Genomic DNA, 22910 nt, shown 5'->3' with positions numbered 1-22910 from the left:
AGTGCACTTAACGTGGACCACCGCGTGAGAGTGAGACTCAGCCAACGCCAAGGAATGGCTATGTTTCAAAATAAAAATATGATTTATGCGAAATATGAATTTTTAACAACCTTGGAGGGCTCGGTTAGATACCCCTGGTCTAGGTGTCATCGAGTACAAGATTTGGCATGAGCTAAGTTTTGAGTAATTCACGAGCCATATTGATTATTTGGTTGAAATGAATATTCGTGATGTGAAAAATTTGCTGAAGTTAATTATTTTTTAATTGTCTCCATTTACTTGCCTTTCGATAGTTTAGATAGTGTATGTTTACTCACTAGGATTTTATAATCTCACCACCCTCAATTCCCCACATTTCAGGTTCGGGATAGCCGGTAGATAGCCGATTACATCAAGGACTTCAGTTAGCCTTGCATTGTCAAAATTATAGGTTCACAGACTCGCATCTTATTGGTTAGTTAGGGGTCCACGTGTCATTGTAAAAGTAATTTTATACTTTAGTTATTTGATTTAAAATATGTATGAACATATTAAGCTTTTACACCATGTTTTTTGCGAGTTTCGGTATTATCGAAGAAAAATGACAAAAATATCCCTATGAGCCAAAAAATAATATTTTATTGTTTTGATTTGGAAACGACTTATGATTTTTTTTAAATGCAAGATTTAATAACTGTCGCTCACCGGGGAGATGCTGAAGCTGATGCTAAGCCTTGCGGGGTTCCAATCGGCATTCGGGATAATGAGTGCCTATCTAAACGTCGCGGCGGTTGTCACGGGCCCGATGGGAGTTCCGGGTCGTGACAAAAGCTGTGAGTCTGTCTCGCCTTTTCATCAATAAGGAGTAAGTAAAGGGGGAGTTGGAGTAAATAAAGGGAACAAAAATCTATATGAAAGCTCCGGGAATCTCTCTTCCCTTGTACCATATATGGTAAAGTATTTTTCCATGAAAGCCATTAAACAGAGGAAACAAGTCGGTGAGAAATAAATGGACGTCAAGGGAAAAATGATTGCAAAATGACAAAAATAGAAAGGACAATGATAGAACGATCACATCATTTATTCAAAATTTTCTCTCTTGTATTGAAGTGTTTCCGCTGGACGAAGAAGAATAAATCGATGTTTCTTAATTCCCTCTGCTAGCGGGTTTCTGATTATTGTAGTGCAAACTTGATTTCCACTTGTTTCTTTGATTATCGTAATTCAGCCAAAATATATGTTATGAAAATTACCCAAGAAACAATAAAGATAAAACCTAAAGAAATTAAGCAAACAGAAAAATAAAAAAATTTACGTGGTTCGACTTCTTACCTACGTCCACGGAGTGAAACTGTTCTTTCTATTATTGAGAAATTAAAGTACAATAAATTGACCTTTATGGTTCCCCAAACCAACCCGAGATCCCTTGCACACTCTTTCTCAATAACCTCCCAAGAACACTCACTCAAACCACTCTAACTCCACCTAGAGTAAAAGACAAAGTTACAAAGTGTTCTCTCTCTAGAACTCTCAAAGCACTACTTGCAATTCTAAAACCTAAATATCCACTTTTATAGTATAAAAGTCCAAAGTAGAATGTGATTAGTACTCAATGTTGAATAAGAAGTTTAAAACCAAACAACTACTCGATGTTGTATACAAACAAGAATCCTAATCAAATAAGATCTAGAATTCTAGTCAATCTAAAACTCAACAAATCTCCACCTTTGACTTGAATTCAAACTCCTTAAACTTCTTCCACCAGTTGCACCTATTTGCAATTTCCTAACTCCACCTACTTTCCAACACCTTGAACAACTCTCCAAGCATAAGACTTTCCAAATCATTGGCCTTTATAATTACCACGACTACACATATCGAATCAAACATGGTCCAACACTCGATTCCACAAAACAGCCAATGCACATGTGTAGCAGTCAAGTCAATGGCACTAATTGACTTCGGAAAGGGACCTCGACGACCCTCCTAATTCACTATTGGCAAGATTTTTCATCCTTTCACCATCGTCTACACCATGGGAACCTTTCATCAACTCCTCAGCAAATGAAATCTCACTTTGGTAGCTACCATCTCCTGTGCACTATTCTCATCCCTTCAAGGCCTCACATTTTAGACAATATAAGCCATTATGCAAATTCCCCCTCATTAGGACCATGTTGCTTTATGTGACTTTTACCACTCCATCACAAGCAGAATATCCATACCCTTTAGAGTTTAACAGGCTCAATGATATTAGATTCTTACGCATCTCTGGGACATAGGCCACACCACCCAAAGAGCACACAACCCTATCAAACATTTTGATTTTCACCACTCCAAGACCCATGACCTTCACTATTGACTTATTACCCAAACTCAAATTCCCAGCCACCCCTTCTTGAAGTAAATCAAAACAATCTTTTTGATAACATATGTGAGTAGTAGAAGCAGAATCTAAATACCAATCAGAATTTGCATCCATATTTTTCGAAATTGTAAGGACATCACAATCATCACCTTCAGCAATGAAAGCACACTCACCTTTGTTCTCATTACTTTCATCCTTTTTTGTAGGATAATCCATTTTAATATGTCCATACCCTTTGCATTGAAAGCACTGAACATTGTTGGATCTAGACTTGCCACCCTTAAATCCCTTACCGGTTGACTTCCTCCTATAAACCTCAGTTACCAATGCCAAGCCACTTGGATCTCTATCCCCTTCTTTACTTTTCTTTCGGGCTTCACGAGACATTAACGTTGCTTGTGCTTATTCTAACGTTATTGTATCTATCCCACATATTAGAGATTCCACAAGTACCTCAAAGGAGTCTGGAAGCGAAGCTAGGAACAACAGTGCCTTTTCCTTTTCCTCCACCTTCACATCAACCTTCTTCAACTGATCAATGATCCCATTGAATTCGTTCATATGCTTCATGAGGTCTCTATTCTCCTCCATCTTTAAGCGATACAACTTTCACCTAAGCTGCAACTTGTTGGAAAGACTTTTCGCCAAGTAAATCTTCTTTAACTTTGCCCATAACCTTGGAGCAGAATCCTCATCAATAACATGGTTAAACACGTTATCTCCAATGCAAAGTCGAATAGTGCTTACACACCTTTGCTCCAACTCTGCCCATTCAACATCCTTCATGTCATTTGGTTGCCTTTCCTCTTTTCCTAGCAAGGGGCGCATTAAACCTTGCTGCACAAGGAGGTCTTTCATCCTTCTCTGCCACTGCGTGAAACTAGTCTTCCCATTAAACTTCTCAATTGAAAAATTTGTAGAACTAGTAACTTTCGACATCTTTATTAAATCTTGAATTTATTGAACTCGAAGCTCTGATACTAGTTTGTTGTGGAAATTGCCTAAGAAACAACAAAGATAAAACCTAGAGAAATTAAGCAAACAGAAAAACACAAGAATTTACGTGATTTGGTCTCTTACCTACGTCCATGGATTGAAACTGTTCTTTCTATTATTGAGAAATTAAAGTACAATAAATTGACCTTTATGGTTCCCCAAACCAACCCGAGATCCCTTGCACACTTTTTCTCAATAACCTCCTAAGAACACTCACCCAAACCACTCTAGCTCCACCTAGAGTAAAAAACAGAGTTACAAGGTGTTCCCTCTCTAAAGCTCTCAAAGCACTACTTGCAATTCTAAAACCTAAATATCCACTTTTATAGTATAAAAGTCCAAAGTAGAATGTGATTATGACTCAATGTGGAATAAGAAGTTTAAAACCATACAACTACTCAATGTTGTACACAAACAAGAATCCTAATCAAATAAGATCTACAATTCTAGTCAACTTAAAACTCAACCATCTATGTGCATCATTTTCTTCTATGGCTCTTGGTTTTTGCATTTGAGTATACATCATTTCTTGGTTTTCTTCTATGGCTCTGTGATTGTCGTACACCCAAGATTGGCACTAAATTAATTATTTTCTATGTCCAACTTAAAAGATTTAGGCAGGCAACAAGTTCAAAAAAAGCTTTGAAAAGTAGGTCATTACTCATTATTAGAGGAGAATTTACCAAGTATTACTTAATTACAAAAGAATCATAAATAACACTAAGTTTATGTTTTTCATTCAAAGACATTTGAAGCAGAATTTCAAAAATTTTCTATACATTAACATCCTCGCAAGTCCCATGCTCTTTCCATGCCACTTCATGGAAAGCCAACCAGCAGAGCATCTCCATGATTCCATCCTTTTCTTTCTTTCTTTTCTAATATGTCTGAGAGAGAACTAGTCAATGATTAGGCAAAAGACATTGGGGCCCTTGTCTTTCACTAACCATTTGAGCAAGAAAAAGATACTAACAATAAAAAGAAGAAGAGATTCCAAAGAAAACAGGTCTTTGCCTTAAGAGTTTCTAATTTCTATATATTACTACTGTTTTTGTTATCAGAAGCAGAATTATAATCTGCATGCATTCTAAAGAAGATAAGTGAAAGTCTTTTTGTTTTTTTAATTTCCTGGCCTTCTGATCGTTGCAGTGCAAAGTTTATTATATCTACTTCAGTTTTCTTCGAACTCAAAAAAAAAAAAAAAACTTCACCGACTTTGTCAGTGCATGTCTGTAATATATTTTGGCTGGATCAAAATAGAAGCTCCTCAAAAGTTCATGTATATTTCTTTTGATTTGCATCCTCTTCTTCTATGGTTTATTTGTCTTGGTTTTACAGTTTTACTCCATAGACGTAGACAACAAGTCGAATCATGTAAATTTTTATATTTTTATGTTTGCTTGATTTTGCTGAATTTTATCTTTATTGTTTTTGAGTAATTTTCATAACAATTTATAACATATTAATACACTGATCAATTCTATACCATTTTTGAATTTAAATCAAGTTTGATAGGTCGGGTTATTCCTTGAAGCTCTTAATTTTTTTAGTGGAAATTAATTCAAAATAGTTTTGATTAGAACAAATTAGGCTTAGATGATCTTCTTTCTTGTATTAGATTACCAGCCTTGGAGGAAAACGTTCCTAAGTATCTGTAAATGATGGTTCAAAAAATAGAGATGTACCTTGACCCTCTACTTCTCTCCAAGCAAAACATGATCCTTGCACTATATGAATCATTTAATGTGTTTCGCCATTTTTTCTTGTGTTCAACAAAGTGTAAAACTTCAATCCCTTAAACACAGAATTTAGTCCAAAAAATAAAATAAAAAGTGCAAGTATTTTTCCATGAAAGCCATTGAACCGACCTAGGAAGAAAGTCAGAAATAGATGGACCTCCAAGGGAAAAATGATTGCAAAATGACAAAAATCTAAAAGACAATAATAAAGGGATCAGATCAATAATTGAAAAGCTTTGATAGTAATGTTGTCTATGTCCCATTGGTAATCTTTATCTTCTTAATTAATGAGAAATGAAAAAAAATTATTGTTTGAAGCAAAATAGAAGGATAAGCAAAAAGAAGACAGGAAATGGCAGCGAAAATGCATATAACCAAGAAAATACTGATTAAGAAAAAGAGACGTAAGACCAAAAAGAAAAATTGAATTGAAGGTGTGAACTTGCTTTTAAAATCATGATAGATTTGGTTTAGAGAAAACTATGCTTCATTAGCATAAGTCAATCCAAAGTCATGATAGAAGTTGTGAAGTCACTTTCCTTGAATTCAATAAAAACTCGCCAGTTGTCTTACTCTCCACAAATTTCTTTATGTCTTGAGGCAAAGACCATAAATATAAAGAGATGTACCTTGACCCTCTACTTCTCTCCATGCAAAACATGATCCTTGCACTGTGTGAATCGTTTGATGTATTTCGCCATTTTTCCTTGTGTTAAACGAAGTGTAAAGCTTCAATCCCTTAAACACAGAATTTGATCCCAAAAAAAAAAAAATAGGGCAAGTATTTTTCCATGAAAGCCATTAAACCTACCAAGCAAGAAAGTCAGAAATAAATGGACCTCCAAGGGAAAAATGATTGCAAAATGACAAAAATCTAAAACGCAATAATAAAGGGATTAGATCAATAATTCAAAAGGTTTGATAGAAATGATGTCTATGTCCCATTGGTAATCTTTATCTTCTTAATTAATGAGAAAATGAAAAAAAAAAATTGTTTGAAGCAAAATAGAAGGGTACGCAACAAGAAGACAGGAAATGACAACGAAAAATCATATCATCAAGAAAATACTGATAAAGAAAAAGAGACAACTCTTGATAGATCAGTTTTCTTCTCCAATCCGTAAGACCAAAAGGAAAAACTGAATTGAAGGTGTGAACTTGCTTTCGAAATCATGGTAAATTTGGTATAGAGAAAACTGTGCTTCATTAGCATAACTCAATGCAAAGTCATGATAGAAGTTGTGAAGTCATTTTCCTTGAATTCAATAAAAAATGGCCACTTATGTCAATTACTCTCCACTAATTTCTTTATGTCTTGAGGCAAAGACCATAAATATATGTAGAGATGTTAAAAGAATGTATCAGCTGGATAATCAAGCTACTGTTTACTGCGTCGGAACCTTGACATGACATAAATACATGTATAAAATTATTCTTACTCATGATAAAGGTTTACATATTGCTCAAGTAATTACTTGGTTGGACAATACTTGACTTTTTACTTATAACAAATTTAGAATTATTTGTAAAAATTATTTTATTCATAACTTTTAATATTCAAAAAGCTTACAAAATAGTAAAAGATAAGATCATGAAAGCAAAGCATAGAAGAAACTAAACCAAGAAGATAGATTTCCATCCTCTTTCCATAACACTTCCTGGAAAGCCAAACAGCAGGGTCCTTAGCAGAGCATCTCCATGACTCCATCCTTTTCTTTTTTTTTTCTTTGTTCTTTTCTTATCTGTCTGAGAGAGAACTAGTCAATGATTAGGCAAAAGACATTGGGGACCTTGTCTTCCACTAAGCATTTGAGCAAGAAAAAAATAGTAACAATAAAAAGAAAAAGAGATTCCAAAGAAAACAAGTCTTTGCCTTGAGAGTTTCTACTTTCTATGTTCAACTACTGTTTTTGTATTCAGAAGGAGAATTATAATCTGCATGCATTCTAAAGAAGATAAGTGAAAGTCTTTTTGTTTTTTTAATTTCCTGGCCTTCTGATCGTTGCAGTGCAAAGTTTATTATATCTTCTTCAGTTTTCTTCGAACTCAAAAAAAAAAAAAACTTCACCGACTTTGTCAGTGTCTGTAATACATTTTGGCTGGATCAAAATAGAAGCTCTGTCCGGACTCCTCAAAGTTCATGTATATTTCCTTTGGTATGTAAATGTTCATCCTCTTCTTCTGTGGTTTATTTGTCTTGGCTTTACATTTGAGTTTAGATATTTGAAAGTTTAGATGCATTGACACGTATTTTCTATTGTCAAATTAAGTTATTCTTTTCATCTTAGATTGACAGATATTTGTTGTTTCTTAATTCCCTTTGCTAGTGGGCTTCTGGTTATTGCAGTACAAACTTGATTTCTACTTGAGTTTTCTTCGATCACTTATGAAAAGCTTGGCCTTGGCTCGTGAAACTTCATCTTTCCTTGGTATATATATGCATCATTTTCTTCCATGGCTTATTTTTGTCTTGGTTTTTGCAATTGAGTATACATCTGCAAACTTTACATGCAAAATCGGCACTTAATTATCTTCTATGTCCAAATTAACTGTTTTGTTTTTCTACAGTTAAACTACACCCATGGCATTTGTGTGAAGCAGAGAGCTAGAAACTTTGTGTGTCTCTTACCCTTTCACATTCAAGTGGTGAGAATAGAGAGGTAAGTTTCAAGAAAGGATTTCAGCACCTTTTACAGTATATTAATTTGCTTACATAAGCTCATCTCTTTGTTTTAGGGAAAGAAAAAAAATTCCTCTTGGCTTAAGAGTTTCTACTTTCTATATTCTTAACATCTGAGTTGCTCTGTTTACTTTGCTTTTTCTGTTTTGCTCTGTCAGAAATAGAATTATCTATATGCATTAAACAGAAGATAAGTGAAAGTCTAATATTTTTTTAATTCGCTGGCCTTCTGATCATTGCAGTGCAAAGTTTATTTCTACTCCAGTTTTTTCTGAACTTAAAAAGATAAAAAACGAACTTCACCGACTTTGTGAGATTGCGTGGATCAAAATAGAAGCTGCTCTGTCTTGCTCCTGAAACTTCATCTATAGCTTTCCTTGGTATGTAAATGTTCATCTTTCTCTTCTATGATTTATTTATTTGGTCTTACATTTGACTAGATATTTTCTATTTCCAAATTACAACATTGTCAAATAAAAGCTGTAGTTATTGAGAAAAAACTAAATATATAGATATTTTGAATGTTAAGAGATTATTTTATAGAATGATAATATTATGCTTTTACTCTAACATGTAAAAGAAAAAAAAAATCCTCCTGCCTCAGAGTTCCTACTTTGTATATTTAAGGACTGTTTTTGCTATGAAAAGCAGAATTATTTGTATGCATTAATTCCTTGGCCTTCAGTTATCTTTGAACTCAAAGAAACTTCACCGACTTTGTCAGTCCCTTGATCTTGGCTCCTGAAAATTCTTATATATTTCCTCGGTATTTTGATTAAATCTGTTCTCTGATTCCTACTTTTCCTTTCCTTGGCTCCACAAAGGTCAAAAAAAAAAAAAAAAGCCCATAGCTGCTAGCTTTAGTATTTTGATTTCTCTGCTTCCTATCTTAAAAGAAGAAAACCATGCAACTCTAGACTATTTCTTTGCTCTATTTCTTTAATTACCCTTACTCTATTTTTTGCTTTCGACTGCTCCTGAATTTTTCTTTCCTGATCTCCGGAGTTGGTGACCAGTGAATAATTTCTGCTTGTGCAGCATTCTCAATTTTCAAGTTGGTTGATCGACAATTGTTCTATTGTGATTCACATATTTCAAAAAAGTATTGTTGCCAGGGTAAGATACATTCCAAACATTTCCTAATTGTTTTTGTCTCTATGTAAAATTTTTACTCATAGAAATTGCTCTTCACTATCAGATCATCAAAGAATGGCTGAACTTGGCATCGCTGTTGCAAGCAATACCATGGGGAACCTGGCAACAGAATACGCATCACCTTATCTCAGTTATTTTTTCCGTTTTGGCAAAATTGTTGAAGATTTCAAGAATCGACGAAACCAACTTGAATTGAGAAAAATTCGAGTGGAAAATGATGTCGCTGAGGCAAAAAAGCAAACTCAGGTAATTGAGAAGGATGTTGAGGAGTGGCTAACAAGGGCAGAGAAAAAATTGGGAGAAGCTCAGAGTTTGGAAGATGAAATTGAACGTAACAAGTGTTTCAATTGGTGTCCTAGTTGGGGCTGGCGATACTGCTTAAGCATCAAAGTAGCTAAGAAGACACTTTGTATCTCTCAACTTTTAGAGAATTCTAATTTTGAACGAGTAGGTTACCGAGCTACTCTTCCAGGATTAGAGTTCATTCCATCTAAGGATTTCATGTCTTCTGAATCTTCAAATTCTGCTTTCAAAGAGATCATGGAGGCTCTGAATAATGGTGATGTGAACATGATTGGACTATATGGGATGGGAGGTGTGGGTAAAACCACTTTGGCAAAAGAAGTGGGAAACCAAGCCAAACAACTCTTCGATAAAGTTGAGGTTGTAACCGTGTCCCAAAATCCAAACATCAACAATATTCAAGATAAAATTGCAGACTTCCTAGATTTAGATTTTCAAAAGAAGACACCAGAAGGAAGAGCAGAACAATTGTGGTTGAGAATCAAAGACGAGAAGAGCATCCTTATAATCCTCGATGATGTTTGGGAAGAACTTGACTTGAAGATTATTGGAATTCCATTCGGTGATGATCACAAGGGTTGCAAAATTTTTTTAACCACGCGTCTTCAAGAAGTTTGCACTCGAATGCATTGTCAAAGGGAAGTTCTCCTCAAAATCTTATCTGACGATGAAGCATGGGCTTTATTCAAAGATAGCGCTGGTCTAAAAGATAACTCTCCCACCTTGAAGGTAGCCAAGGAGGTTGCTCTTGAAGGCAAGGGTTTGCCTCTTGCAATTGTAACTATGGCGAAAGCTCTAAAAGGTGAAAGTCTTGATGGGTGGATAGCAGCAAATCTACGACTTAAGGAGTCAAGACATTTGGATAATCAACATGTTTGCGGAGGTATTTATAAATGCCTTAAGCTTAGTTATGATTATTTGAAGGAAGGTAATTATGATTATTTGAAGGAAGATAATATCCAGTCATGTTTCTTGTTGTGTTCTCTTTTTCTAGAAGATGAAGAGATTAGTGTTGCGTTGTTGACTGTATTCGGCATTGGTCTGGGATTGTTTGGTAATATTAACTTAATTGAAGACTTAAGGAGGGAAATTCGTCTAGCACTATCCAAACTCCAAAAGTCTGGTTTGTTATTGCAAACTGATGATGAAGAATCTGTAAAAATGCATGATGTGGTTCGTGATTTTGCTCATTGGATAACATCCACAGGGGAAAAAATGTTCATGGTAAAAAATGAGTTGACGGAATGGCCTAACAGTGAAAATTTTGATTGTTATACAGCAATCTCCTTATGGAATAGTAAGATAGATAATTTTCCTGAGAGATTAGAATTTTCAAAACTCAAGACCTTGATTTTATCAGGAAGGGACTACCAAATAGTCCCGAGTACATTTTTTGAAGGAATGAAAGCCCTCCAAATTTTATTTCTTGAACGTCATGTATTCTCCATGGAAGCATTTCAATTCCTAAAAAATCTTCGAATTCTGAGCTTTGTAAGGTGTGGCCTGCAAGAGGATATCTCATCATTGAGAAATCTGAAAAACCTTGAGTTTTTAGAATTGAGTAGTGTTGACTTTGAAGAGCTACCTGAAGAATTATTGGAATTGCATAGACTAAAGTCACTATATTTTTCTTGCTTTGGAGATGGACCCATCAATGTCCCCCCTAACTTGCTATCAAGGTAATACTTAAATGTCATTAAAACTGTTTATCTTGTTGTTTTTAGTTAAGTATTTAATTTTGTTGTTTCCCGCTGGCAATCTGATTGTGCGAATATATTCACCTTTCCCTTGTTGGATTTTTATGAGACTGTTTGATACGTTGGTCTCTTGTTTCTATGGCCTCTGTCTTCGATGATTTGTCATGCTTGATTACTATCCTGGATTCATGCTACTCCATTTGGTCTGCACTATCATGATTGGACTGCTTTCTATACTTTTGGTGATCTGTTCTTGTTCATGGAAGCTTGCCTTTTTTGGTTGGAATGCACACATTTTCTCTAAGCATGAAAAAAAAAAAGTTTATGTTATCTTATTCATTTCATTACTTAGCCATTTTTATCATTTGCCTGAAAGTGTTATTACAGCCTTAATGATATTTCGTATTTGTGTGTAACAGGTTAACGTCACTCCAAGAGCTACACGTGCCGAGAGACAACAATGCTAACTTACTGGAGTTGAATTCATTGTCTCGTTTGACTACATTAACATTGATTGTTTCTACTGATCAATGTTTTCAAGAAAACTTTGTGTTCCCTAAACTACAAAGCTACAGTATAGCAGTAAATGCATATATTGAATTTCCGGAGAAGCGTATCTCGAGAATATTGACAATTAGTGATTGCTCATCATTAAATGCATTTAAGGAGCTGTTTCCCAATGTGCAAAAGCTGACTTTGTTCAAAGTCATGGAACACAAAACTGTTGTCCCAAATGTAGATCAGTGGGGACTAAATGAATTAACTTCTCTTCAGCTTACATCTTGCGATGATTTGGAATGCTTGATTGATACAACACGAGAACAGAGTCCAGCCACTGCATTCTCTAATTTGGTGAACTTAGACATTGGTAAAATGACTTCTTTGAAAGAGTTATGCAATGGTCAATCACCGAATAGCTTCTTACAAAACTTAGAAACATTGATCATTTGCGATTGTGGACAGCTGCAATCAGTGTTTCAAATGAATGGTCAGATGCTGTCAATCTCAAATTTAAGAAGCTTGGAGCTGCAGTCATTACCGGCATTGGAGAGTATATGGAAAGAGCCAACTCAACGTGTGAACCTACAAAGTCTGAAGGATGTAAAAGTTGATGGTTGTGATAAACTAAAATCTATCTTCTCACCTTACCTTGCTCAAAGCTTGTTGCATCTTGAACAACTCAAGATATCTGCATGCAAGAAATTAGAGCAAGTCTTTGCTTTTGCCCAAGATATGGCTGAGCTGGAGGTACCTCTTATCTCTCCATTTTTCCTTTAATAATTCTAGCATCTGTTCTTTATCTAATTACGTTTTTTTTTTGTTAAATTATCAAATATATAAGTAATCATGTGTTCTAATCTTCATAAATTATGGCTTTTTACACTTCCTTTTAAATTTTTTAAAAATGTATGTCGTTAATATTCAAGTACTTTTTTGAACAAGTACAATTAATTTAGATTTAAATAATTATTAATTAATAAATTTTTTATGCCAGGAAAATCAGGCACCACCACTCTCAAATTTAATTTGTTTGGAGTTGGAGTCTTTACCAGAATTGAGCTGCATTTGGAGAGAACCCACCCATCTTGTTAAGCTCAAGAGCCTTAAAACTATGAGAATTGGTTCATGTTCTAAATTGGAATATCTCTTTTCACCTACCCTTGCTCAAGCTTTGGTGCATCTGGAAGAACTCGAGATAAAGGAAAGCAACTCCTTGAAACATTTAATCATGGAAGCAGAAAATGGTGATGAAATAGTTTCAAACAAGGATCGCTCTCTCCTGTGCTGGCCAAAATTAAAATCTTTTGAGATAGCTAGTTGCAAAAGTTTGAGATATGTGTTTCCCATCACTTTGGCTCATGGACTTCCGTCACTTGGAATCAGTTCAGATAATTGATTGCCCTCAACTAATGCATGTCTTCAACATGGCAAAAGAAGAGGATGGGCACGATATTCTGCTCCCTCGGTTACAGTTTTTAAGACTTGAATACTTACAAAACTTGAGGAGCTTTTGTCCAAGAAACTATTTTGTCATGTTGCCATCTTTGAAGGAATTCCAAGCTTGCAATATTGGTCTCCCACCCGAATCAATGGCTCATTTCCATATTCACGAAAGTCTTTGCTCGTGGTCTCTATTGAAGGTAGTTCTGTTATATTTTCGTTTGTTTCAATTTTACTTTTGATAATTATTAATTGATTATTTATCTGATCATAGAAAAACATCTTTCTTTTAGTAAATCAATATCTACAGATAAGAATATTCCAAGCTTTGGTATGTTTTTCAACTTTAATGAGCTTTCAATGAAAAGATAAAACAGTTTTCTTTTGCCTCAATTTTTAAATTTGATGCATAGAAAAAAATTCAATTCTGATTTAAGGAGTATTATCTACCTTTCTATTTTTCTAATATCTTTCATTTTGTTGTGAATTTATCAGGACGTTCAATTGCAAGCATTGAAGGAGTTATTACACAATGTCAAAAATCTTACCTTGAATAGAGTCATGTATCAAAAAAGTCTCGTTCCAAATGTAGATCCAAAGGGACTTATTGACTTAAATTTTCTTGCACTTAAAGGTGGCAAGGAGCTCGAATGCTTGATTGATACAACCCTAGGCCATGTCTCAACTAATGCATTCTTCAATTTGGTGGAATTAGTAATAGAAGAAATGACTGGTTTGAAAATGTTGTGCAACGGTCAGTTTCCAAAGGGCTTTCTACAAAAACTAGAGAAGTTGACAACAAGGAATTGCATGGAAATGGTCTCTTTATCTCCTGCGCTGCAAAATCTAAAAGAAGTGAAAGTTATTAATTGTGGCCAGTTGCAAGAAGTATTTCAAATAGATGAGTTTCTTCATGATACGAAAGAAAATCAAGGATTGCTGTTGTCAAATTTAACACTTATGGAGCTAAACTCATTACCAGCATTGGAGAATATATGGAAAGAGCCAACTCATCTTATAAGCCTACAAAGTCTGAAGGATGTAAAAGTTGATGGTTGTGATAAGCTGAAATCTATCTTCTCACCTTGCCTTACTCAAAGTTTGTTGCATTTAGAACAACTCAAGATATCTGCATGCAAGAAATTAGAGCAAGTATTTGCTTTTGCCCAAGATATGGCCGAGTTCGCGGTACCTCTTATCTCTCCATCTTTCCTTTAATAATTCTTTTATTTGTTCTTTATCTAATTATGTTTTTTTTTTGTTAAATTATCAAATAAATAAGTAATCATCAGTTGTAATCTTTGTAAATTATGGCTTTTTACACTTCCTTTTAATTTTTTTAAAAATGTATGTCTCTAATATTTAAGTACTTCTTTGAACAAGTACAATGAATTCATATTTAAATAATTATTAATTTATAATATTTTTTTATATGAGGAAAATCAGGCACCACCACTCTCAAATTTATTTTGTTTGGAGCTGGAGTCCTTACCAGAATTGAGGTGCATATGGAGAGAACCCACTCATCTTGTTAACCTCCAAAATCTTAAAACTATGAGAATTTGCTCGTGTTCTAAACTGGAGTATCTCTTTTCACCTACCCTTGCTCAAGCTTTGGTGCATCTGGAAGAACTCAAGATAAAGGAAAGCAACTGTTTGGAGCATTTAATCATCAAAGCAGAAAATGGTGATGAAATAGTTTCAAACAAGGATCGCTCTCTTCTGTGCTGGCCAAAATTAAAATCTCTTGAGATAGTTCGTTGCAAAAGTTTGAGATATGTGTTTCCCATCACTTTGGCTCATGGACTTCCGTACTTGGAATCAGTTCAGATAATTGATTGCCCTCAACTAATGCATGTCTTCAACATGGCAAAAGAAGAGGATAAGCACGATATTATGCTACCTAAATTACAGTTTTTAAGACTTGAAGACTTAGAAAACTTGAGGAGCTTTTGTGACGATCAGTGGGGACTAAATGAATTGACTTCTCTTGAGGTTGCATATTGTGACGATCTGGAATGCTTGATTGATACAACACGAGAACAGAGTCCAACCACTGCATTCTCTAATTTGGTGAACTTAGACATTGGTAAAATGACTTCTTTGAAAGAGTTATGCCATGGTGAATCACCGAATAGCTTCTTACAAAACTTAGAAACATTGATCATTTGCGATTGTGGACAGCTGCAATCAGTGTTTCAAATGAATGGTCAGATGCTGTCAATCTTAAATTTAAGAAGCTTGGAGCTGCAGTCATTACCGGCATTGGAGAGTATATGGAAAGAGCCAACTCATTATGTGAGCCTACAAAGTCTGAAAGATGTAAAAGTTGATGGTTGTGATAAACTGAAATCTATCTTCTCAACTTACCTTGCTCAAAGTTTGTTGCATCTTGAACAACTCAAGATATCTGCATGCAAGAAATTAGAGCAAGTCTTTGCTTCTGCCCAAGATATGGCTGAGCTGGAGGTACCTCTTATCTCTCCATTTTTCCTTTAATAATTCTAGCATCTGTTCTTTATCTAATTATGTTTTCTTTTTGTTAAATTATCAAATATATAAGTAATCATGTGTTCTAATCTTCGTAAATTATGGCTTTTTACACTTTCTTTTAAATTTTTTAAAAATATATGTCGTTAATATTTAAATACTTTTCTGAACAAGTACAATTAATTCAGATTTAAATAATTATTAATTAATAAATTTTTTATGCCAGGAAAATCAGGCACCGCCACTCTCAAATTTAATTTGTTTGGAGTTGGAGTCTTTACCAGAATTGAAGTGCATATGGAGAGAACCCACTCGTCTTGTTAACCTCCAGAGCCTTAAAACTATGAGAATTGGTTTGTGTTCTAAATTGGAATATCTCTTTTCACCTACCCTTGCTCAAGCTTTGGTGCATCTGGAAGAACTCAAGGTAATGGAAAGCAACTCTTTGAAACATTTAATCATGGAAGCAGAAAATGGTGATGAAATAGTTTCAAACAAGGAACGCTCTCTTCTGTGCTGGCCAAAATTAAAATCTCTTGAGATAGCTAGTTGCAAAAGCTTGAGATATGTGTTTCCCATCACTTTGGCTCAAGGACTTCCGTACTTGGAATCAGTTCAGATAATTGATTGCCCTCAACTAATGCATGTCTTCAACATGGCAAAAGAAGAGGATAAGCACGATATTATGCTCCCTAAATTACAGTTTTTAAGACTTGAAGACTTAGAAAACTTGAGGAGCTTTTGTCCAAGAAACTGTTTTGTCAAGTTGCCATCTTTCAAAGGGTTGGAAGCTTCCAATGTTGGTGCCCGACCCCAAGTAATGAGTCATTCCCAAAATCAACAAGGACTTACGTGGCAATATCAGTTGAAAGTAATTCCTTTAACATTGTGTTCGTTTCAGTTTTACTTCTGGTAATTATAAATTGATTATTTATCTCATAAAAAAACATATTTTCCATCAATAATTTTTACTACATTCACATCTACTCGTAAGTGTAATATACACTATTGATACTCTAAGCTTTGGTTTATTTTTTGACTTTAATAAGCTTTCATTGGAAAAGATATTTTTTTTGGCCCAGATCTTTAAATTTTATTCATATTATTCTCATATCTTTCATTTTGTTGTGAATGTATCAGGACATTGAAATTAATGCAGTAAAGGAGTTATTATACAATGTCAAAAGTCTTGCCCTGACAAGAGTCATGTATCAGAAAAATCTGGTTCCAAATGTAGATCCAAAGGGACTGAATGAACTAACTTTTCTTGCACTTAAAGATGGCAAGGAGCTGGAATGCTTGATTGATACAACAGAAGGCCATGTCTCAACCAGTGCCTTCTTCAATTTGCTGGAATTAGTCATACAAGATATGACTAGCATGAAAATGTTGTGCAACGGTCAGTTTCCAAAGGGATTTCTACAAAAACTAGAGAAGTTGGAAGCAACGAATTGCATGGAAATGGTCTCTTTATCTCCCGCGCTACAAGATCTAAAGGAAGTGAAAGTTATTAATTGTGGCCAGTTGCAAGAAGTATTTCAAATAGATGAGCTTCTTCATGATGCAGAAGAACCGCTGCTGTCAAATTTAGCACTTATGGAGCTACACTTATTACCAGAATTGAAGTGGATATGGAAAGGGTCCACCCATTTTGTTCGCCTCCAAAGCCTGAAGTATTTAGCAATTAGTTTTTGCAACAGCTTGAAATATCTCTTCTCACCATCCCTTGCTCAAAGCTTGGTGCTTCTTGAACATCTCAATATATATCACTGCTATGGACTGCAGCACATTATCAACGAGTTGGACTGTGATGATGGAATCGAACCAAACGCCCATCTCCATTCTCCATTCTTGCCAAAATTGGAAACTCTAACCATAAGTAATTGTCCAAAACTGGAATATGTTTTTCAAATTTCTTTGGCTCAAGTTCCTCCACGATTGAAATTCGTTTCGATAAGCGATTCTCCTCAATTGCAACAAGTCTTCAATGTGGCAAAAGAAAAGCATGGAGTTGATCGTGCCATTGCACTCCCTTGCCTACAACAGCTACAACTCGGAAACTTGANATCACTTTGGCTCAAGGACTTCCGTACTTGGAATCGGTTCAGATAATTGATTGCCCTCAACTAATGCATGTCTTCAACATGGCAAAAGAAGAGGATAAGCACGATATTATGCTCCCTAAATTACAGTTTTTAAGACTTGAAGACTTAGAAAACTTGAGGAGCTTTTGTCCAAGAAACTGTTTTGTCAAGTTGCCATCTTTCAAAGGGTTGGAAGCTTCCAATGTTGGTGCCCGACCCCAAGTAATGAGTCATTCCCAAAATCAACAAGGACTTACGTGGCAATATCAGTTGAAAGTAATTCCTTTAACATTGTGTTCGTTTCAGTTTTACTTCTGGTAATTATAAATTGATTATTTATCTCATAAAAAAACATATTTTCCATCAATAATTTTTACTACATTCACATCTACTCGTAAGTGTAATATACACTATTGATACTCTAAGCTTTGGTTTATTTTTTGACTTTAATAAGCTTTCATTGGAAAAGATATTTTTTTTGGCCCAGATCTTTAAATTTTATTCATATTATTCTCATATCTTTCATTTTGTTGTGAATGTATCAGGACATTGAAATTAATGCAGTCAAGGAGTTATTATACAATGTCAAAAGTCTTGCCCTGACAAGAGTCATGTATCAGAAAAATCTGGTTCCAAATGTAGATCCAAAGGGACTGAATGAACTAACTTTTCTTGCACTTAAAGATGGCAAGGAGCTGGAATGCTTGATTGATACAACACAAGGCCATGTCTCAACCAATACATTCTTCAATTTGGTGGAATTAGTAATAGAAGAAATGACTGGTTTGAAAATGTTGTGCAACGGTCAGTTTCCAAAGGGATTTCTACAAAAACTAGAGAAGTTGGAAGCAACGAATTGCATGGAAATGGTCTCTTTATCTCCCGCGCTACAAGATCTAAAGGAAGTGAAAGTTATTAATTGTGGCCAGTTGCAAGAAGTATTTCAAATAGATGAGCTTCTTCATGATGCAGAAGAACCGCTGCTGTCAAATTTAGCACTTATGGAGCTACACTTATTACCAGAATTGAAGTGGATATGGAAAGGGTCCACCCATTTTGTTCGCCTCCAAAGCCTGAAGTATTTAGCAATTAGTTTTTGCAACAGCTTGAAATATCTCTTCTCACCATCCCTTGCTCAAAGCTTGGTGCTTCTTGAACATCTCAATATATATCACTGCTATGGACTGCAGCACATTATCAACGAGTTGGACTGTGATGATGGAATCGAACCAAACGCCCATCTCCATTCTCCATTCTTGCCAAAATTGGAAACTCTAACCATAAGTAATTGTCCAAAACTGGAATATGTTTTTCAAATTTCTTTGGCTCAAGTTCCTCCACGATTGAAATTCGTTTCGATAAGCGATTCTCCTCAATTGCAACAAGTCTTCAATGTGGCAAAAGAAAAGCATGGAGTTGATCGTGCCATTGCACTCCCTTGCCTACAACAGCTACAACTCGGAAACTTGATAAACTTGAGTTGCTTTTTCTCAGAAAATTTTCTCATCACATCGCCATCCCTGGAGAATTTAGTATTTTGGGACTGTCCTAAATTGACAAATTTCACCATTCAAAAAGAAGTTAACGAGCAAGCTCAACTAAAGGTACTTCTTTTATACTCTTTTCCTTCAATTGTGGCTCTAAAATTTACCTTTGACTCAAATATTTCAACATTAATAAACTAATCCGATGGTATCTTAAAATTGCTGTGAGAAAAAGAATTGCATATTAATTAGCATGTTAATTCTGATTTTCTGAAAGTTAATATGCATCAATATGGGTGATCAGAACATCACCCCTGAAATGTATAAAAGGATTTTGAGGTGTTATACCACTGTAGTAATGTAGATACCAGCACAAAATCTGCCTGACTAAGCATTTTGTTGTGAATTTATCAGGACCTTGGATTGCATGCCATGAAGGATTTATTATACAATGCCAAAAGTCTTACGCTGAAAGGAGTCATGTATCAGAAAAATCTGGTTCCAAGTGTGGATCCAAAGGGACTGAATGAATTAACTTTTCTTCTAATTAAAGATGGCAAGGAGCTGGAATGCTTGATTGATACAACACAAGGCCATGTCTCAACCAATACATTCTTCAATTTGGTGGAATTAGTCATAGAAGAAATGACTGGTTTGAAAATGTTGTGCAACGGTCTGATTCCAAAGGGATTTCTACAAAAACTAGAGAAGTTGGAAGCAACGAATTGCATGGAAATGGTCTCTTTATCTCCTATGCTACAAAATCTAAAGGAAGTGAAAGTTATTAATTGTGGCCAATTGCAAGAAGTATTTCAGACAGATGAGATTCTACATGATACAAAAGAAAATCAAGGACCACTGCTGTCAAATTTAGCACTCATGGAGTTGCACTCATTACCAGAATTGAAGTTGATATGGAAAGGGTCCACCCATTTTGTCAGCCTCCAAAGCTTGATGTTTGTAGAAATTAGTTATTGCAATAGATTGAAATATCTCTTCTCACCATTCCTTGCTCAAAGCTTGGTGCTCCTTGAACAACTCAAGATAGATCATTGCAATGGACTCCAACACATTATCACTGAGTTGGAATTTGATGATGAAATAGAATCAGAAGACCATCCCTATTCTCCGCTCTTGCCAAAATTGGAAACTCTTACCATAAGTGATTGTCCAAAATTGGAATATGTTTTTCAAACTCCATTGGCTCAAGTTCTTCCACGGTTGAAATTCGTTTGGATAAGCAATTCTCCTCAGTTACAACAACTGTTCAATGTGACAAAAGAAGAGAATGGAGTTGGTCGTGCCATTGTGCTCCCTTGCCTACAAGATCTCCGGCTTGGAAACTTGATAAATTTGAGTTGCTTTTGCTCGAAAAATTTTCTCATTGCAGCGCCTTCCTTGGAGAAGTTGGTAGTTTTCAATTGTCTTAAATTGTCAAATTTCACCATTCAAAAAGAAGTTAACCAGCAGGCTCAACTAAAGGTACTTTTTTTATACTCTTTTCCCTCAATTGTGGTTCCAGATTTTGCTTTGGACTCAAATCTTTTCAACCTTCATAAACTAATTCAACGATATCTTAAAATTGCCATTAAAATAATTTTAAACTCTTTATTTTTGATGAATATAAAAATCAAAACTCATGAATTAAAAGCAAAAAAAAGAATAGCACATTAGTTTAGAAGTTAATTCTGATTTTTTTCGTTTTTTTATCTGAAAGTTAATATGCATTAATATGGGCGATCAGAACATCACCCCTGAAATGTAGCAATAGATATAATATCAGTACAAAATCTCCCCATCCAAGAACCTGTAAACAAAAAAAATACCTTCCCCACTTTGTTTGCACTTATACTGAACTAAGCACGACTGGGTGCTATTTCCAGATTGATATACAGAAAAAATTGCTATTTCCCTCATTTCATACAAAAAAGGTTCGCTTTCGATTTTGTACTCTTCAAGTCATATGTTAATCGACCTTTGTAATCAAGTTTCATAGTGTAAACTTATAATCAAACAAATATTAAAGTAATTGCTTGATTTATGAGGCATTAGATGCATAGAGTGATGTGTACTTTCTTTGGGATTCAAGGCACTTTTCTCTTTCAATATTTATGTAACAATATGTTGGACCTTTGTAATTTATTCAATTTCTAATGAAATTAAGATATTTTAATATCTTTGCAGGAATTATACCTCTCTGACTTGGGAAATGACAAGGGGTGCAACACAATTAATTCTCAATCAAGATGGAGTTTAGTAAATTTGGAATATATAACTGTTGGAAATTGTGTGAAGATATTTCAAATGCAAGCTGGACAATTCTTCTCAAGGGTAGAGAATATACAGCTAGAGCATTTACATCAGTTGCAGGGTCCCATCCAAGTTGCAAGCCTTCAATGTCTTAGATGGTTACATGTGTCAAAGTGTAATAGGTTGAAATACCTCCTCTCTCCTATGCTTGTTCGAAATTTGCCTCATTTGACCCATTTGGAGATAAATCATTGTGAGGAATTGGAACAAATCATTGAAATGGATCAAACTTCAGCATCATCATCACAGGCTCATCTCCAACCTATATCCTTCCCCAGTCTTGAAATTATAAGAATTTATAAGTGCAGCAACTTGAAAAGCTTATTTCCTCTTAGTATCACCTGTTCTCCTTCAAAAGTCAAGATCATCTCAATTGATGGGGCCTCTAAACTTGAGCGAGTCTTTAACTTAGACGTTGAAGATGATCAGAAGGGAATAGTGCTCCCTAACTTGCAAGGACTGCTTCTTAAAGAGCTGCCAAGCCTCAAGAGTTTGTCTCAGGGTTACCATTTTCGATTCCCCTGTATGCATTATGCTGAAGTAAAAGAATGCCCCAAGTTGAGTACAAGCTTCAGCATTGATTCAAAACGTGTTGTGCATGCCATAACAGAGGTACCCACTCAGCTTTTTCTTTTGTTAGGCTTAATAAGTCGTTCTTGACAATGATATTGATAGAACTAACGATGAGATATACATTATGGAAAATAATAATTAAAGTTGAATTCGTTTGATCGAAAATGTTCTGAAAGATAACCATAATGGGATGGAAGGAATATCTATTAATATTTTTGAAAAACTCTAGTATATATTCATAAAAATCAAACGTGAAATTAATTATCTTCTAAAATAAATTAATTAATAATTATTCTCACACATTTGACTTAATAAATGATGTATGATTTTTTGCTCAATAAGCAAGATTCAAATTGACTCATCCTCAGATCAGGAAAAAAAAAAGACTAATAAAGGTTGGCTTTTTCTTCCCTAGCATCTTAAGAAGAAAATAATTAAAACGGTATTGATTTACTGCTTTATGCCATTTGTTTTTTGTTAATTTGTTTTGAAGGCACCCGAACAAGTTGAGAATGATAGAAGGGAGGGTTTGATCACTAAGGAAGAAATAGTTGATAATCAGGCCGCCTGCAACGATGTATTTTGGCTTTGTGGATATCAGGAAGAGACACTACCTCTATATTGAACGTGGACGAAGCAGAGGATAACTAACCCAGGTAGATATGGCTTTTCAACCCAATTTTATTTCTTTTCTTAAATAAGGTGCTTGTCTAATGGCTTATGATTTATGACAGGTTCTTTGCTTCAATGATACAGGTGGTTGGTACTTGATTGTGCTTAACAACATTTGAGCTGTCTACTTTATGGCACCGTCTCTGCTTTCAGCTTTATTTTGCAGTGGTGAAGAACTAGTTTACTCTACGACTCTTATTGCATTTGCTTGTTTGGTACATGTTCTTAACTTTTGAGTGAAATTCTAGTATTCCAAGAGTACATGGTTTTCTCTGTGATTAGTTGATTTGCAGCTGGCTGATCTTTGCTTCTCTTTTACGATGTTAAACTCTTTTTTGTACGGTAATGTTAGTCACCTGTAACTACTTGTATGAATGAGTAGTACATAGTTATGTTTACTTGCATGTTCTGGAAATTTCCCTTTTACTTTGATAAATTC

At 35.0% G+C, this 22910-nt stretch overlaps 2 protein-coding genes and 1 long non-coding RNA gene across 4 annotated transcripts; all 3 read left to right on the top strand.

The window, feature by feature from the left end:
* On the top strand, nucleotides 6693-8857 carry LOC108662926. Its single transcript, XR_001928792.1, has 4 exons — nucleotides 6693-7511; nucleotides 7651-7742; nucleotides 8005-8142; nucleotides 8801-8857. It is a non-coding gene; the product is annotated as an uncharacterized LOC108662926 (long non-coding RNA).
* On the top strand, nucleotides 8934-17460 carry LOC18593548. Its single transcript, XM_018124178.1, is given in 8 exon segments — nucleotides 8934-10899; nucleotides 11337-12165; nucleotides 12413-12787; nucleotides 12789-13058; nucleotides 13354-14046; nucleotides 14296-15327; nucleotides 15575-16219; nucleotides 16489-17460. Coding segments are annotated over 8 exon segments (6744 nt in total). The 5' UTR covers nucleotides 8934-8971.
* LOC18593547 lies at nucleotides 18180-22875 on the top strand. Of its 2 annotated transcripts, none has more exons than XM_018124718.1 (5): nucleotides 18180-19036; nucleotides 19331-20398; nucleotides 21101-21838; nucleotides 22293-22455; nucleotides 22556-22875. In XM_018124718.1, exons 1-4 carry the CDS (start codon nucleotides 18209-18211, stop codon nucleotides 22422-22424), a joined length of 2766 nt encoding a protein of 921 aa, XP_017980207.1. In that variant the 5' UTR covers nucleotides 18180-18208; the 3' UTR covers nucleotides 22425-22455; nucleotides 22556-22875. The 2 variants fall into 2 exon arrangements, with proteins under 2 accessions (XP_017980207.1, XP_017980206.1); XM_018124717.1 differs by having other exon boundaries at nucleotides 22534-22875.

Source organism: Theobroma cacao, chromosome 7 (assembly GCF_000208745.1).
Source record: "Theobroma cacao cultivar B97-61/B2 chromosome 7, Criollo_cocoa_genome_V2, whole genome shotgun sequence".
Lineage (NCBI taxonomy): Eukaryota > Viridiplantae > Streptophyta > Magnoliopsida > Malvales > Malvaceae > Theobroma > Theobroma cacao.
Note: the sequence above shows the minus strand (reverse complement) of the source record. Positions and strands in the feature narration are given on the sequence as shown.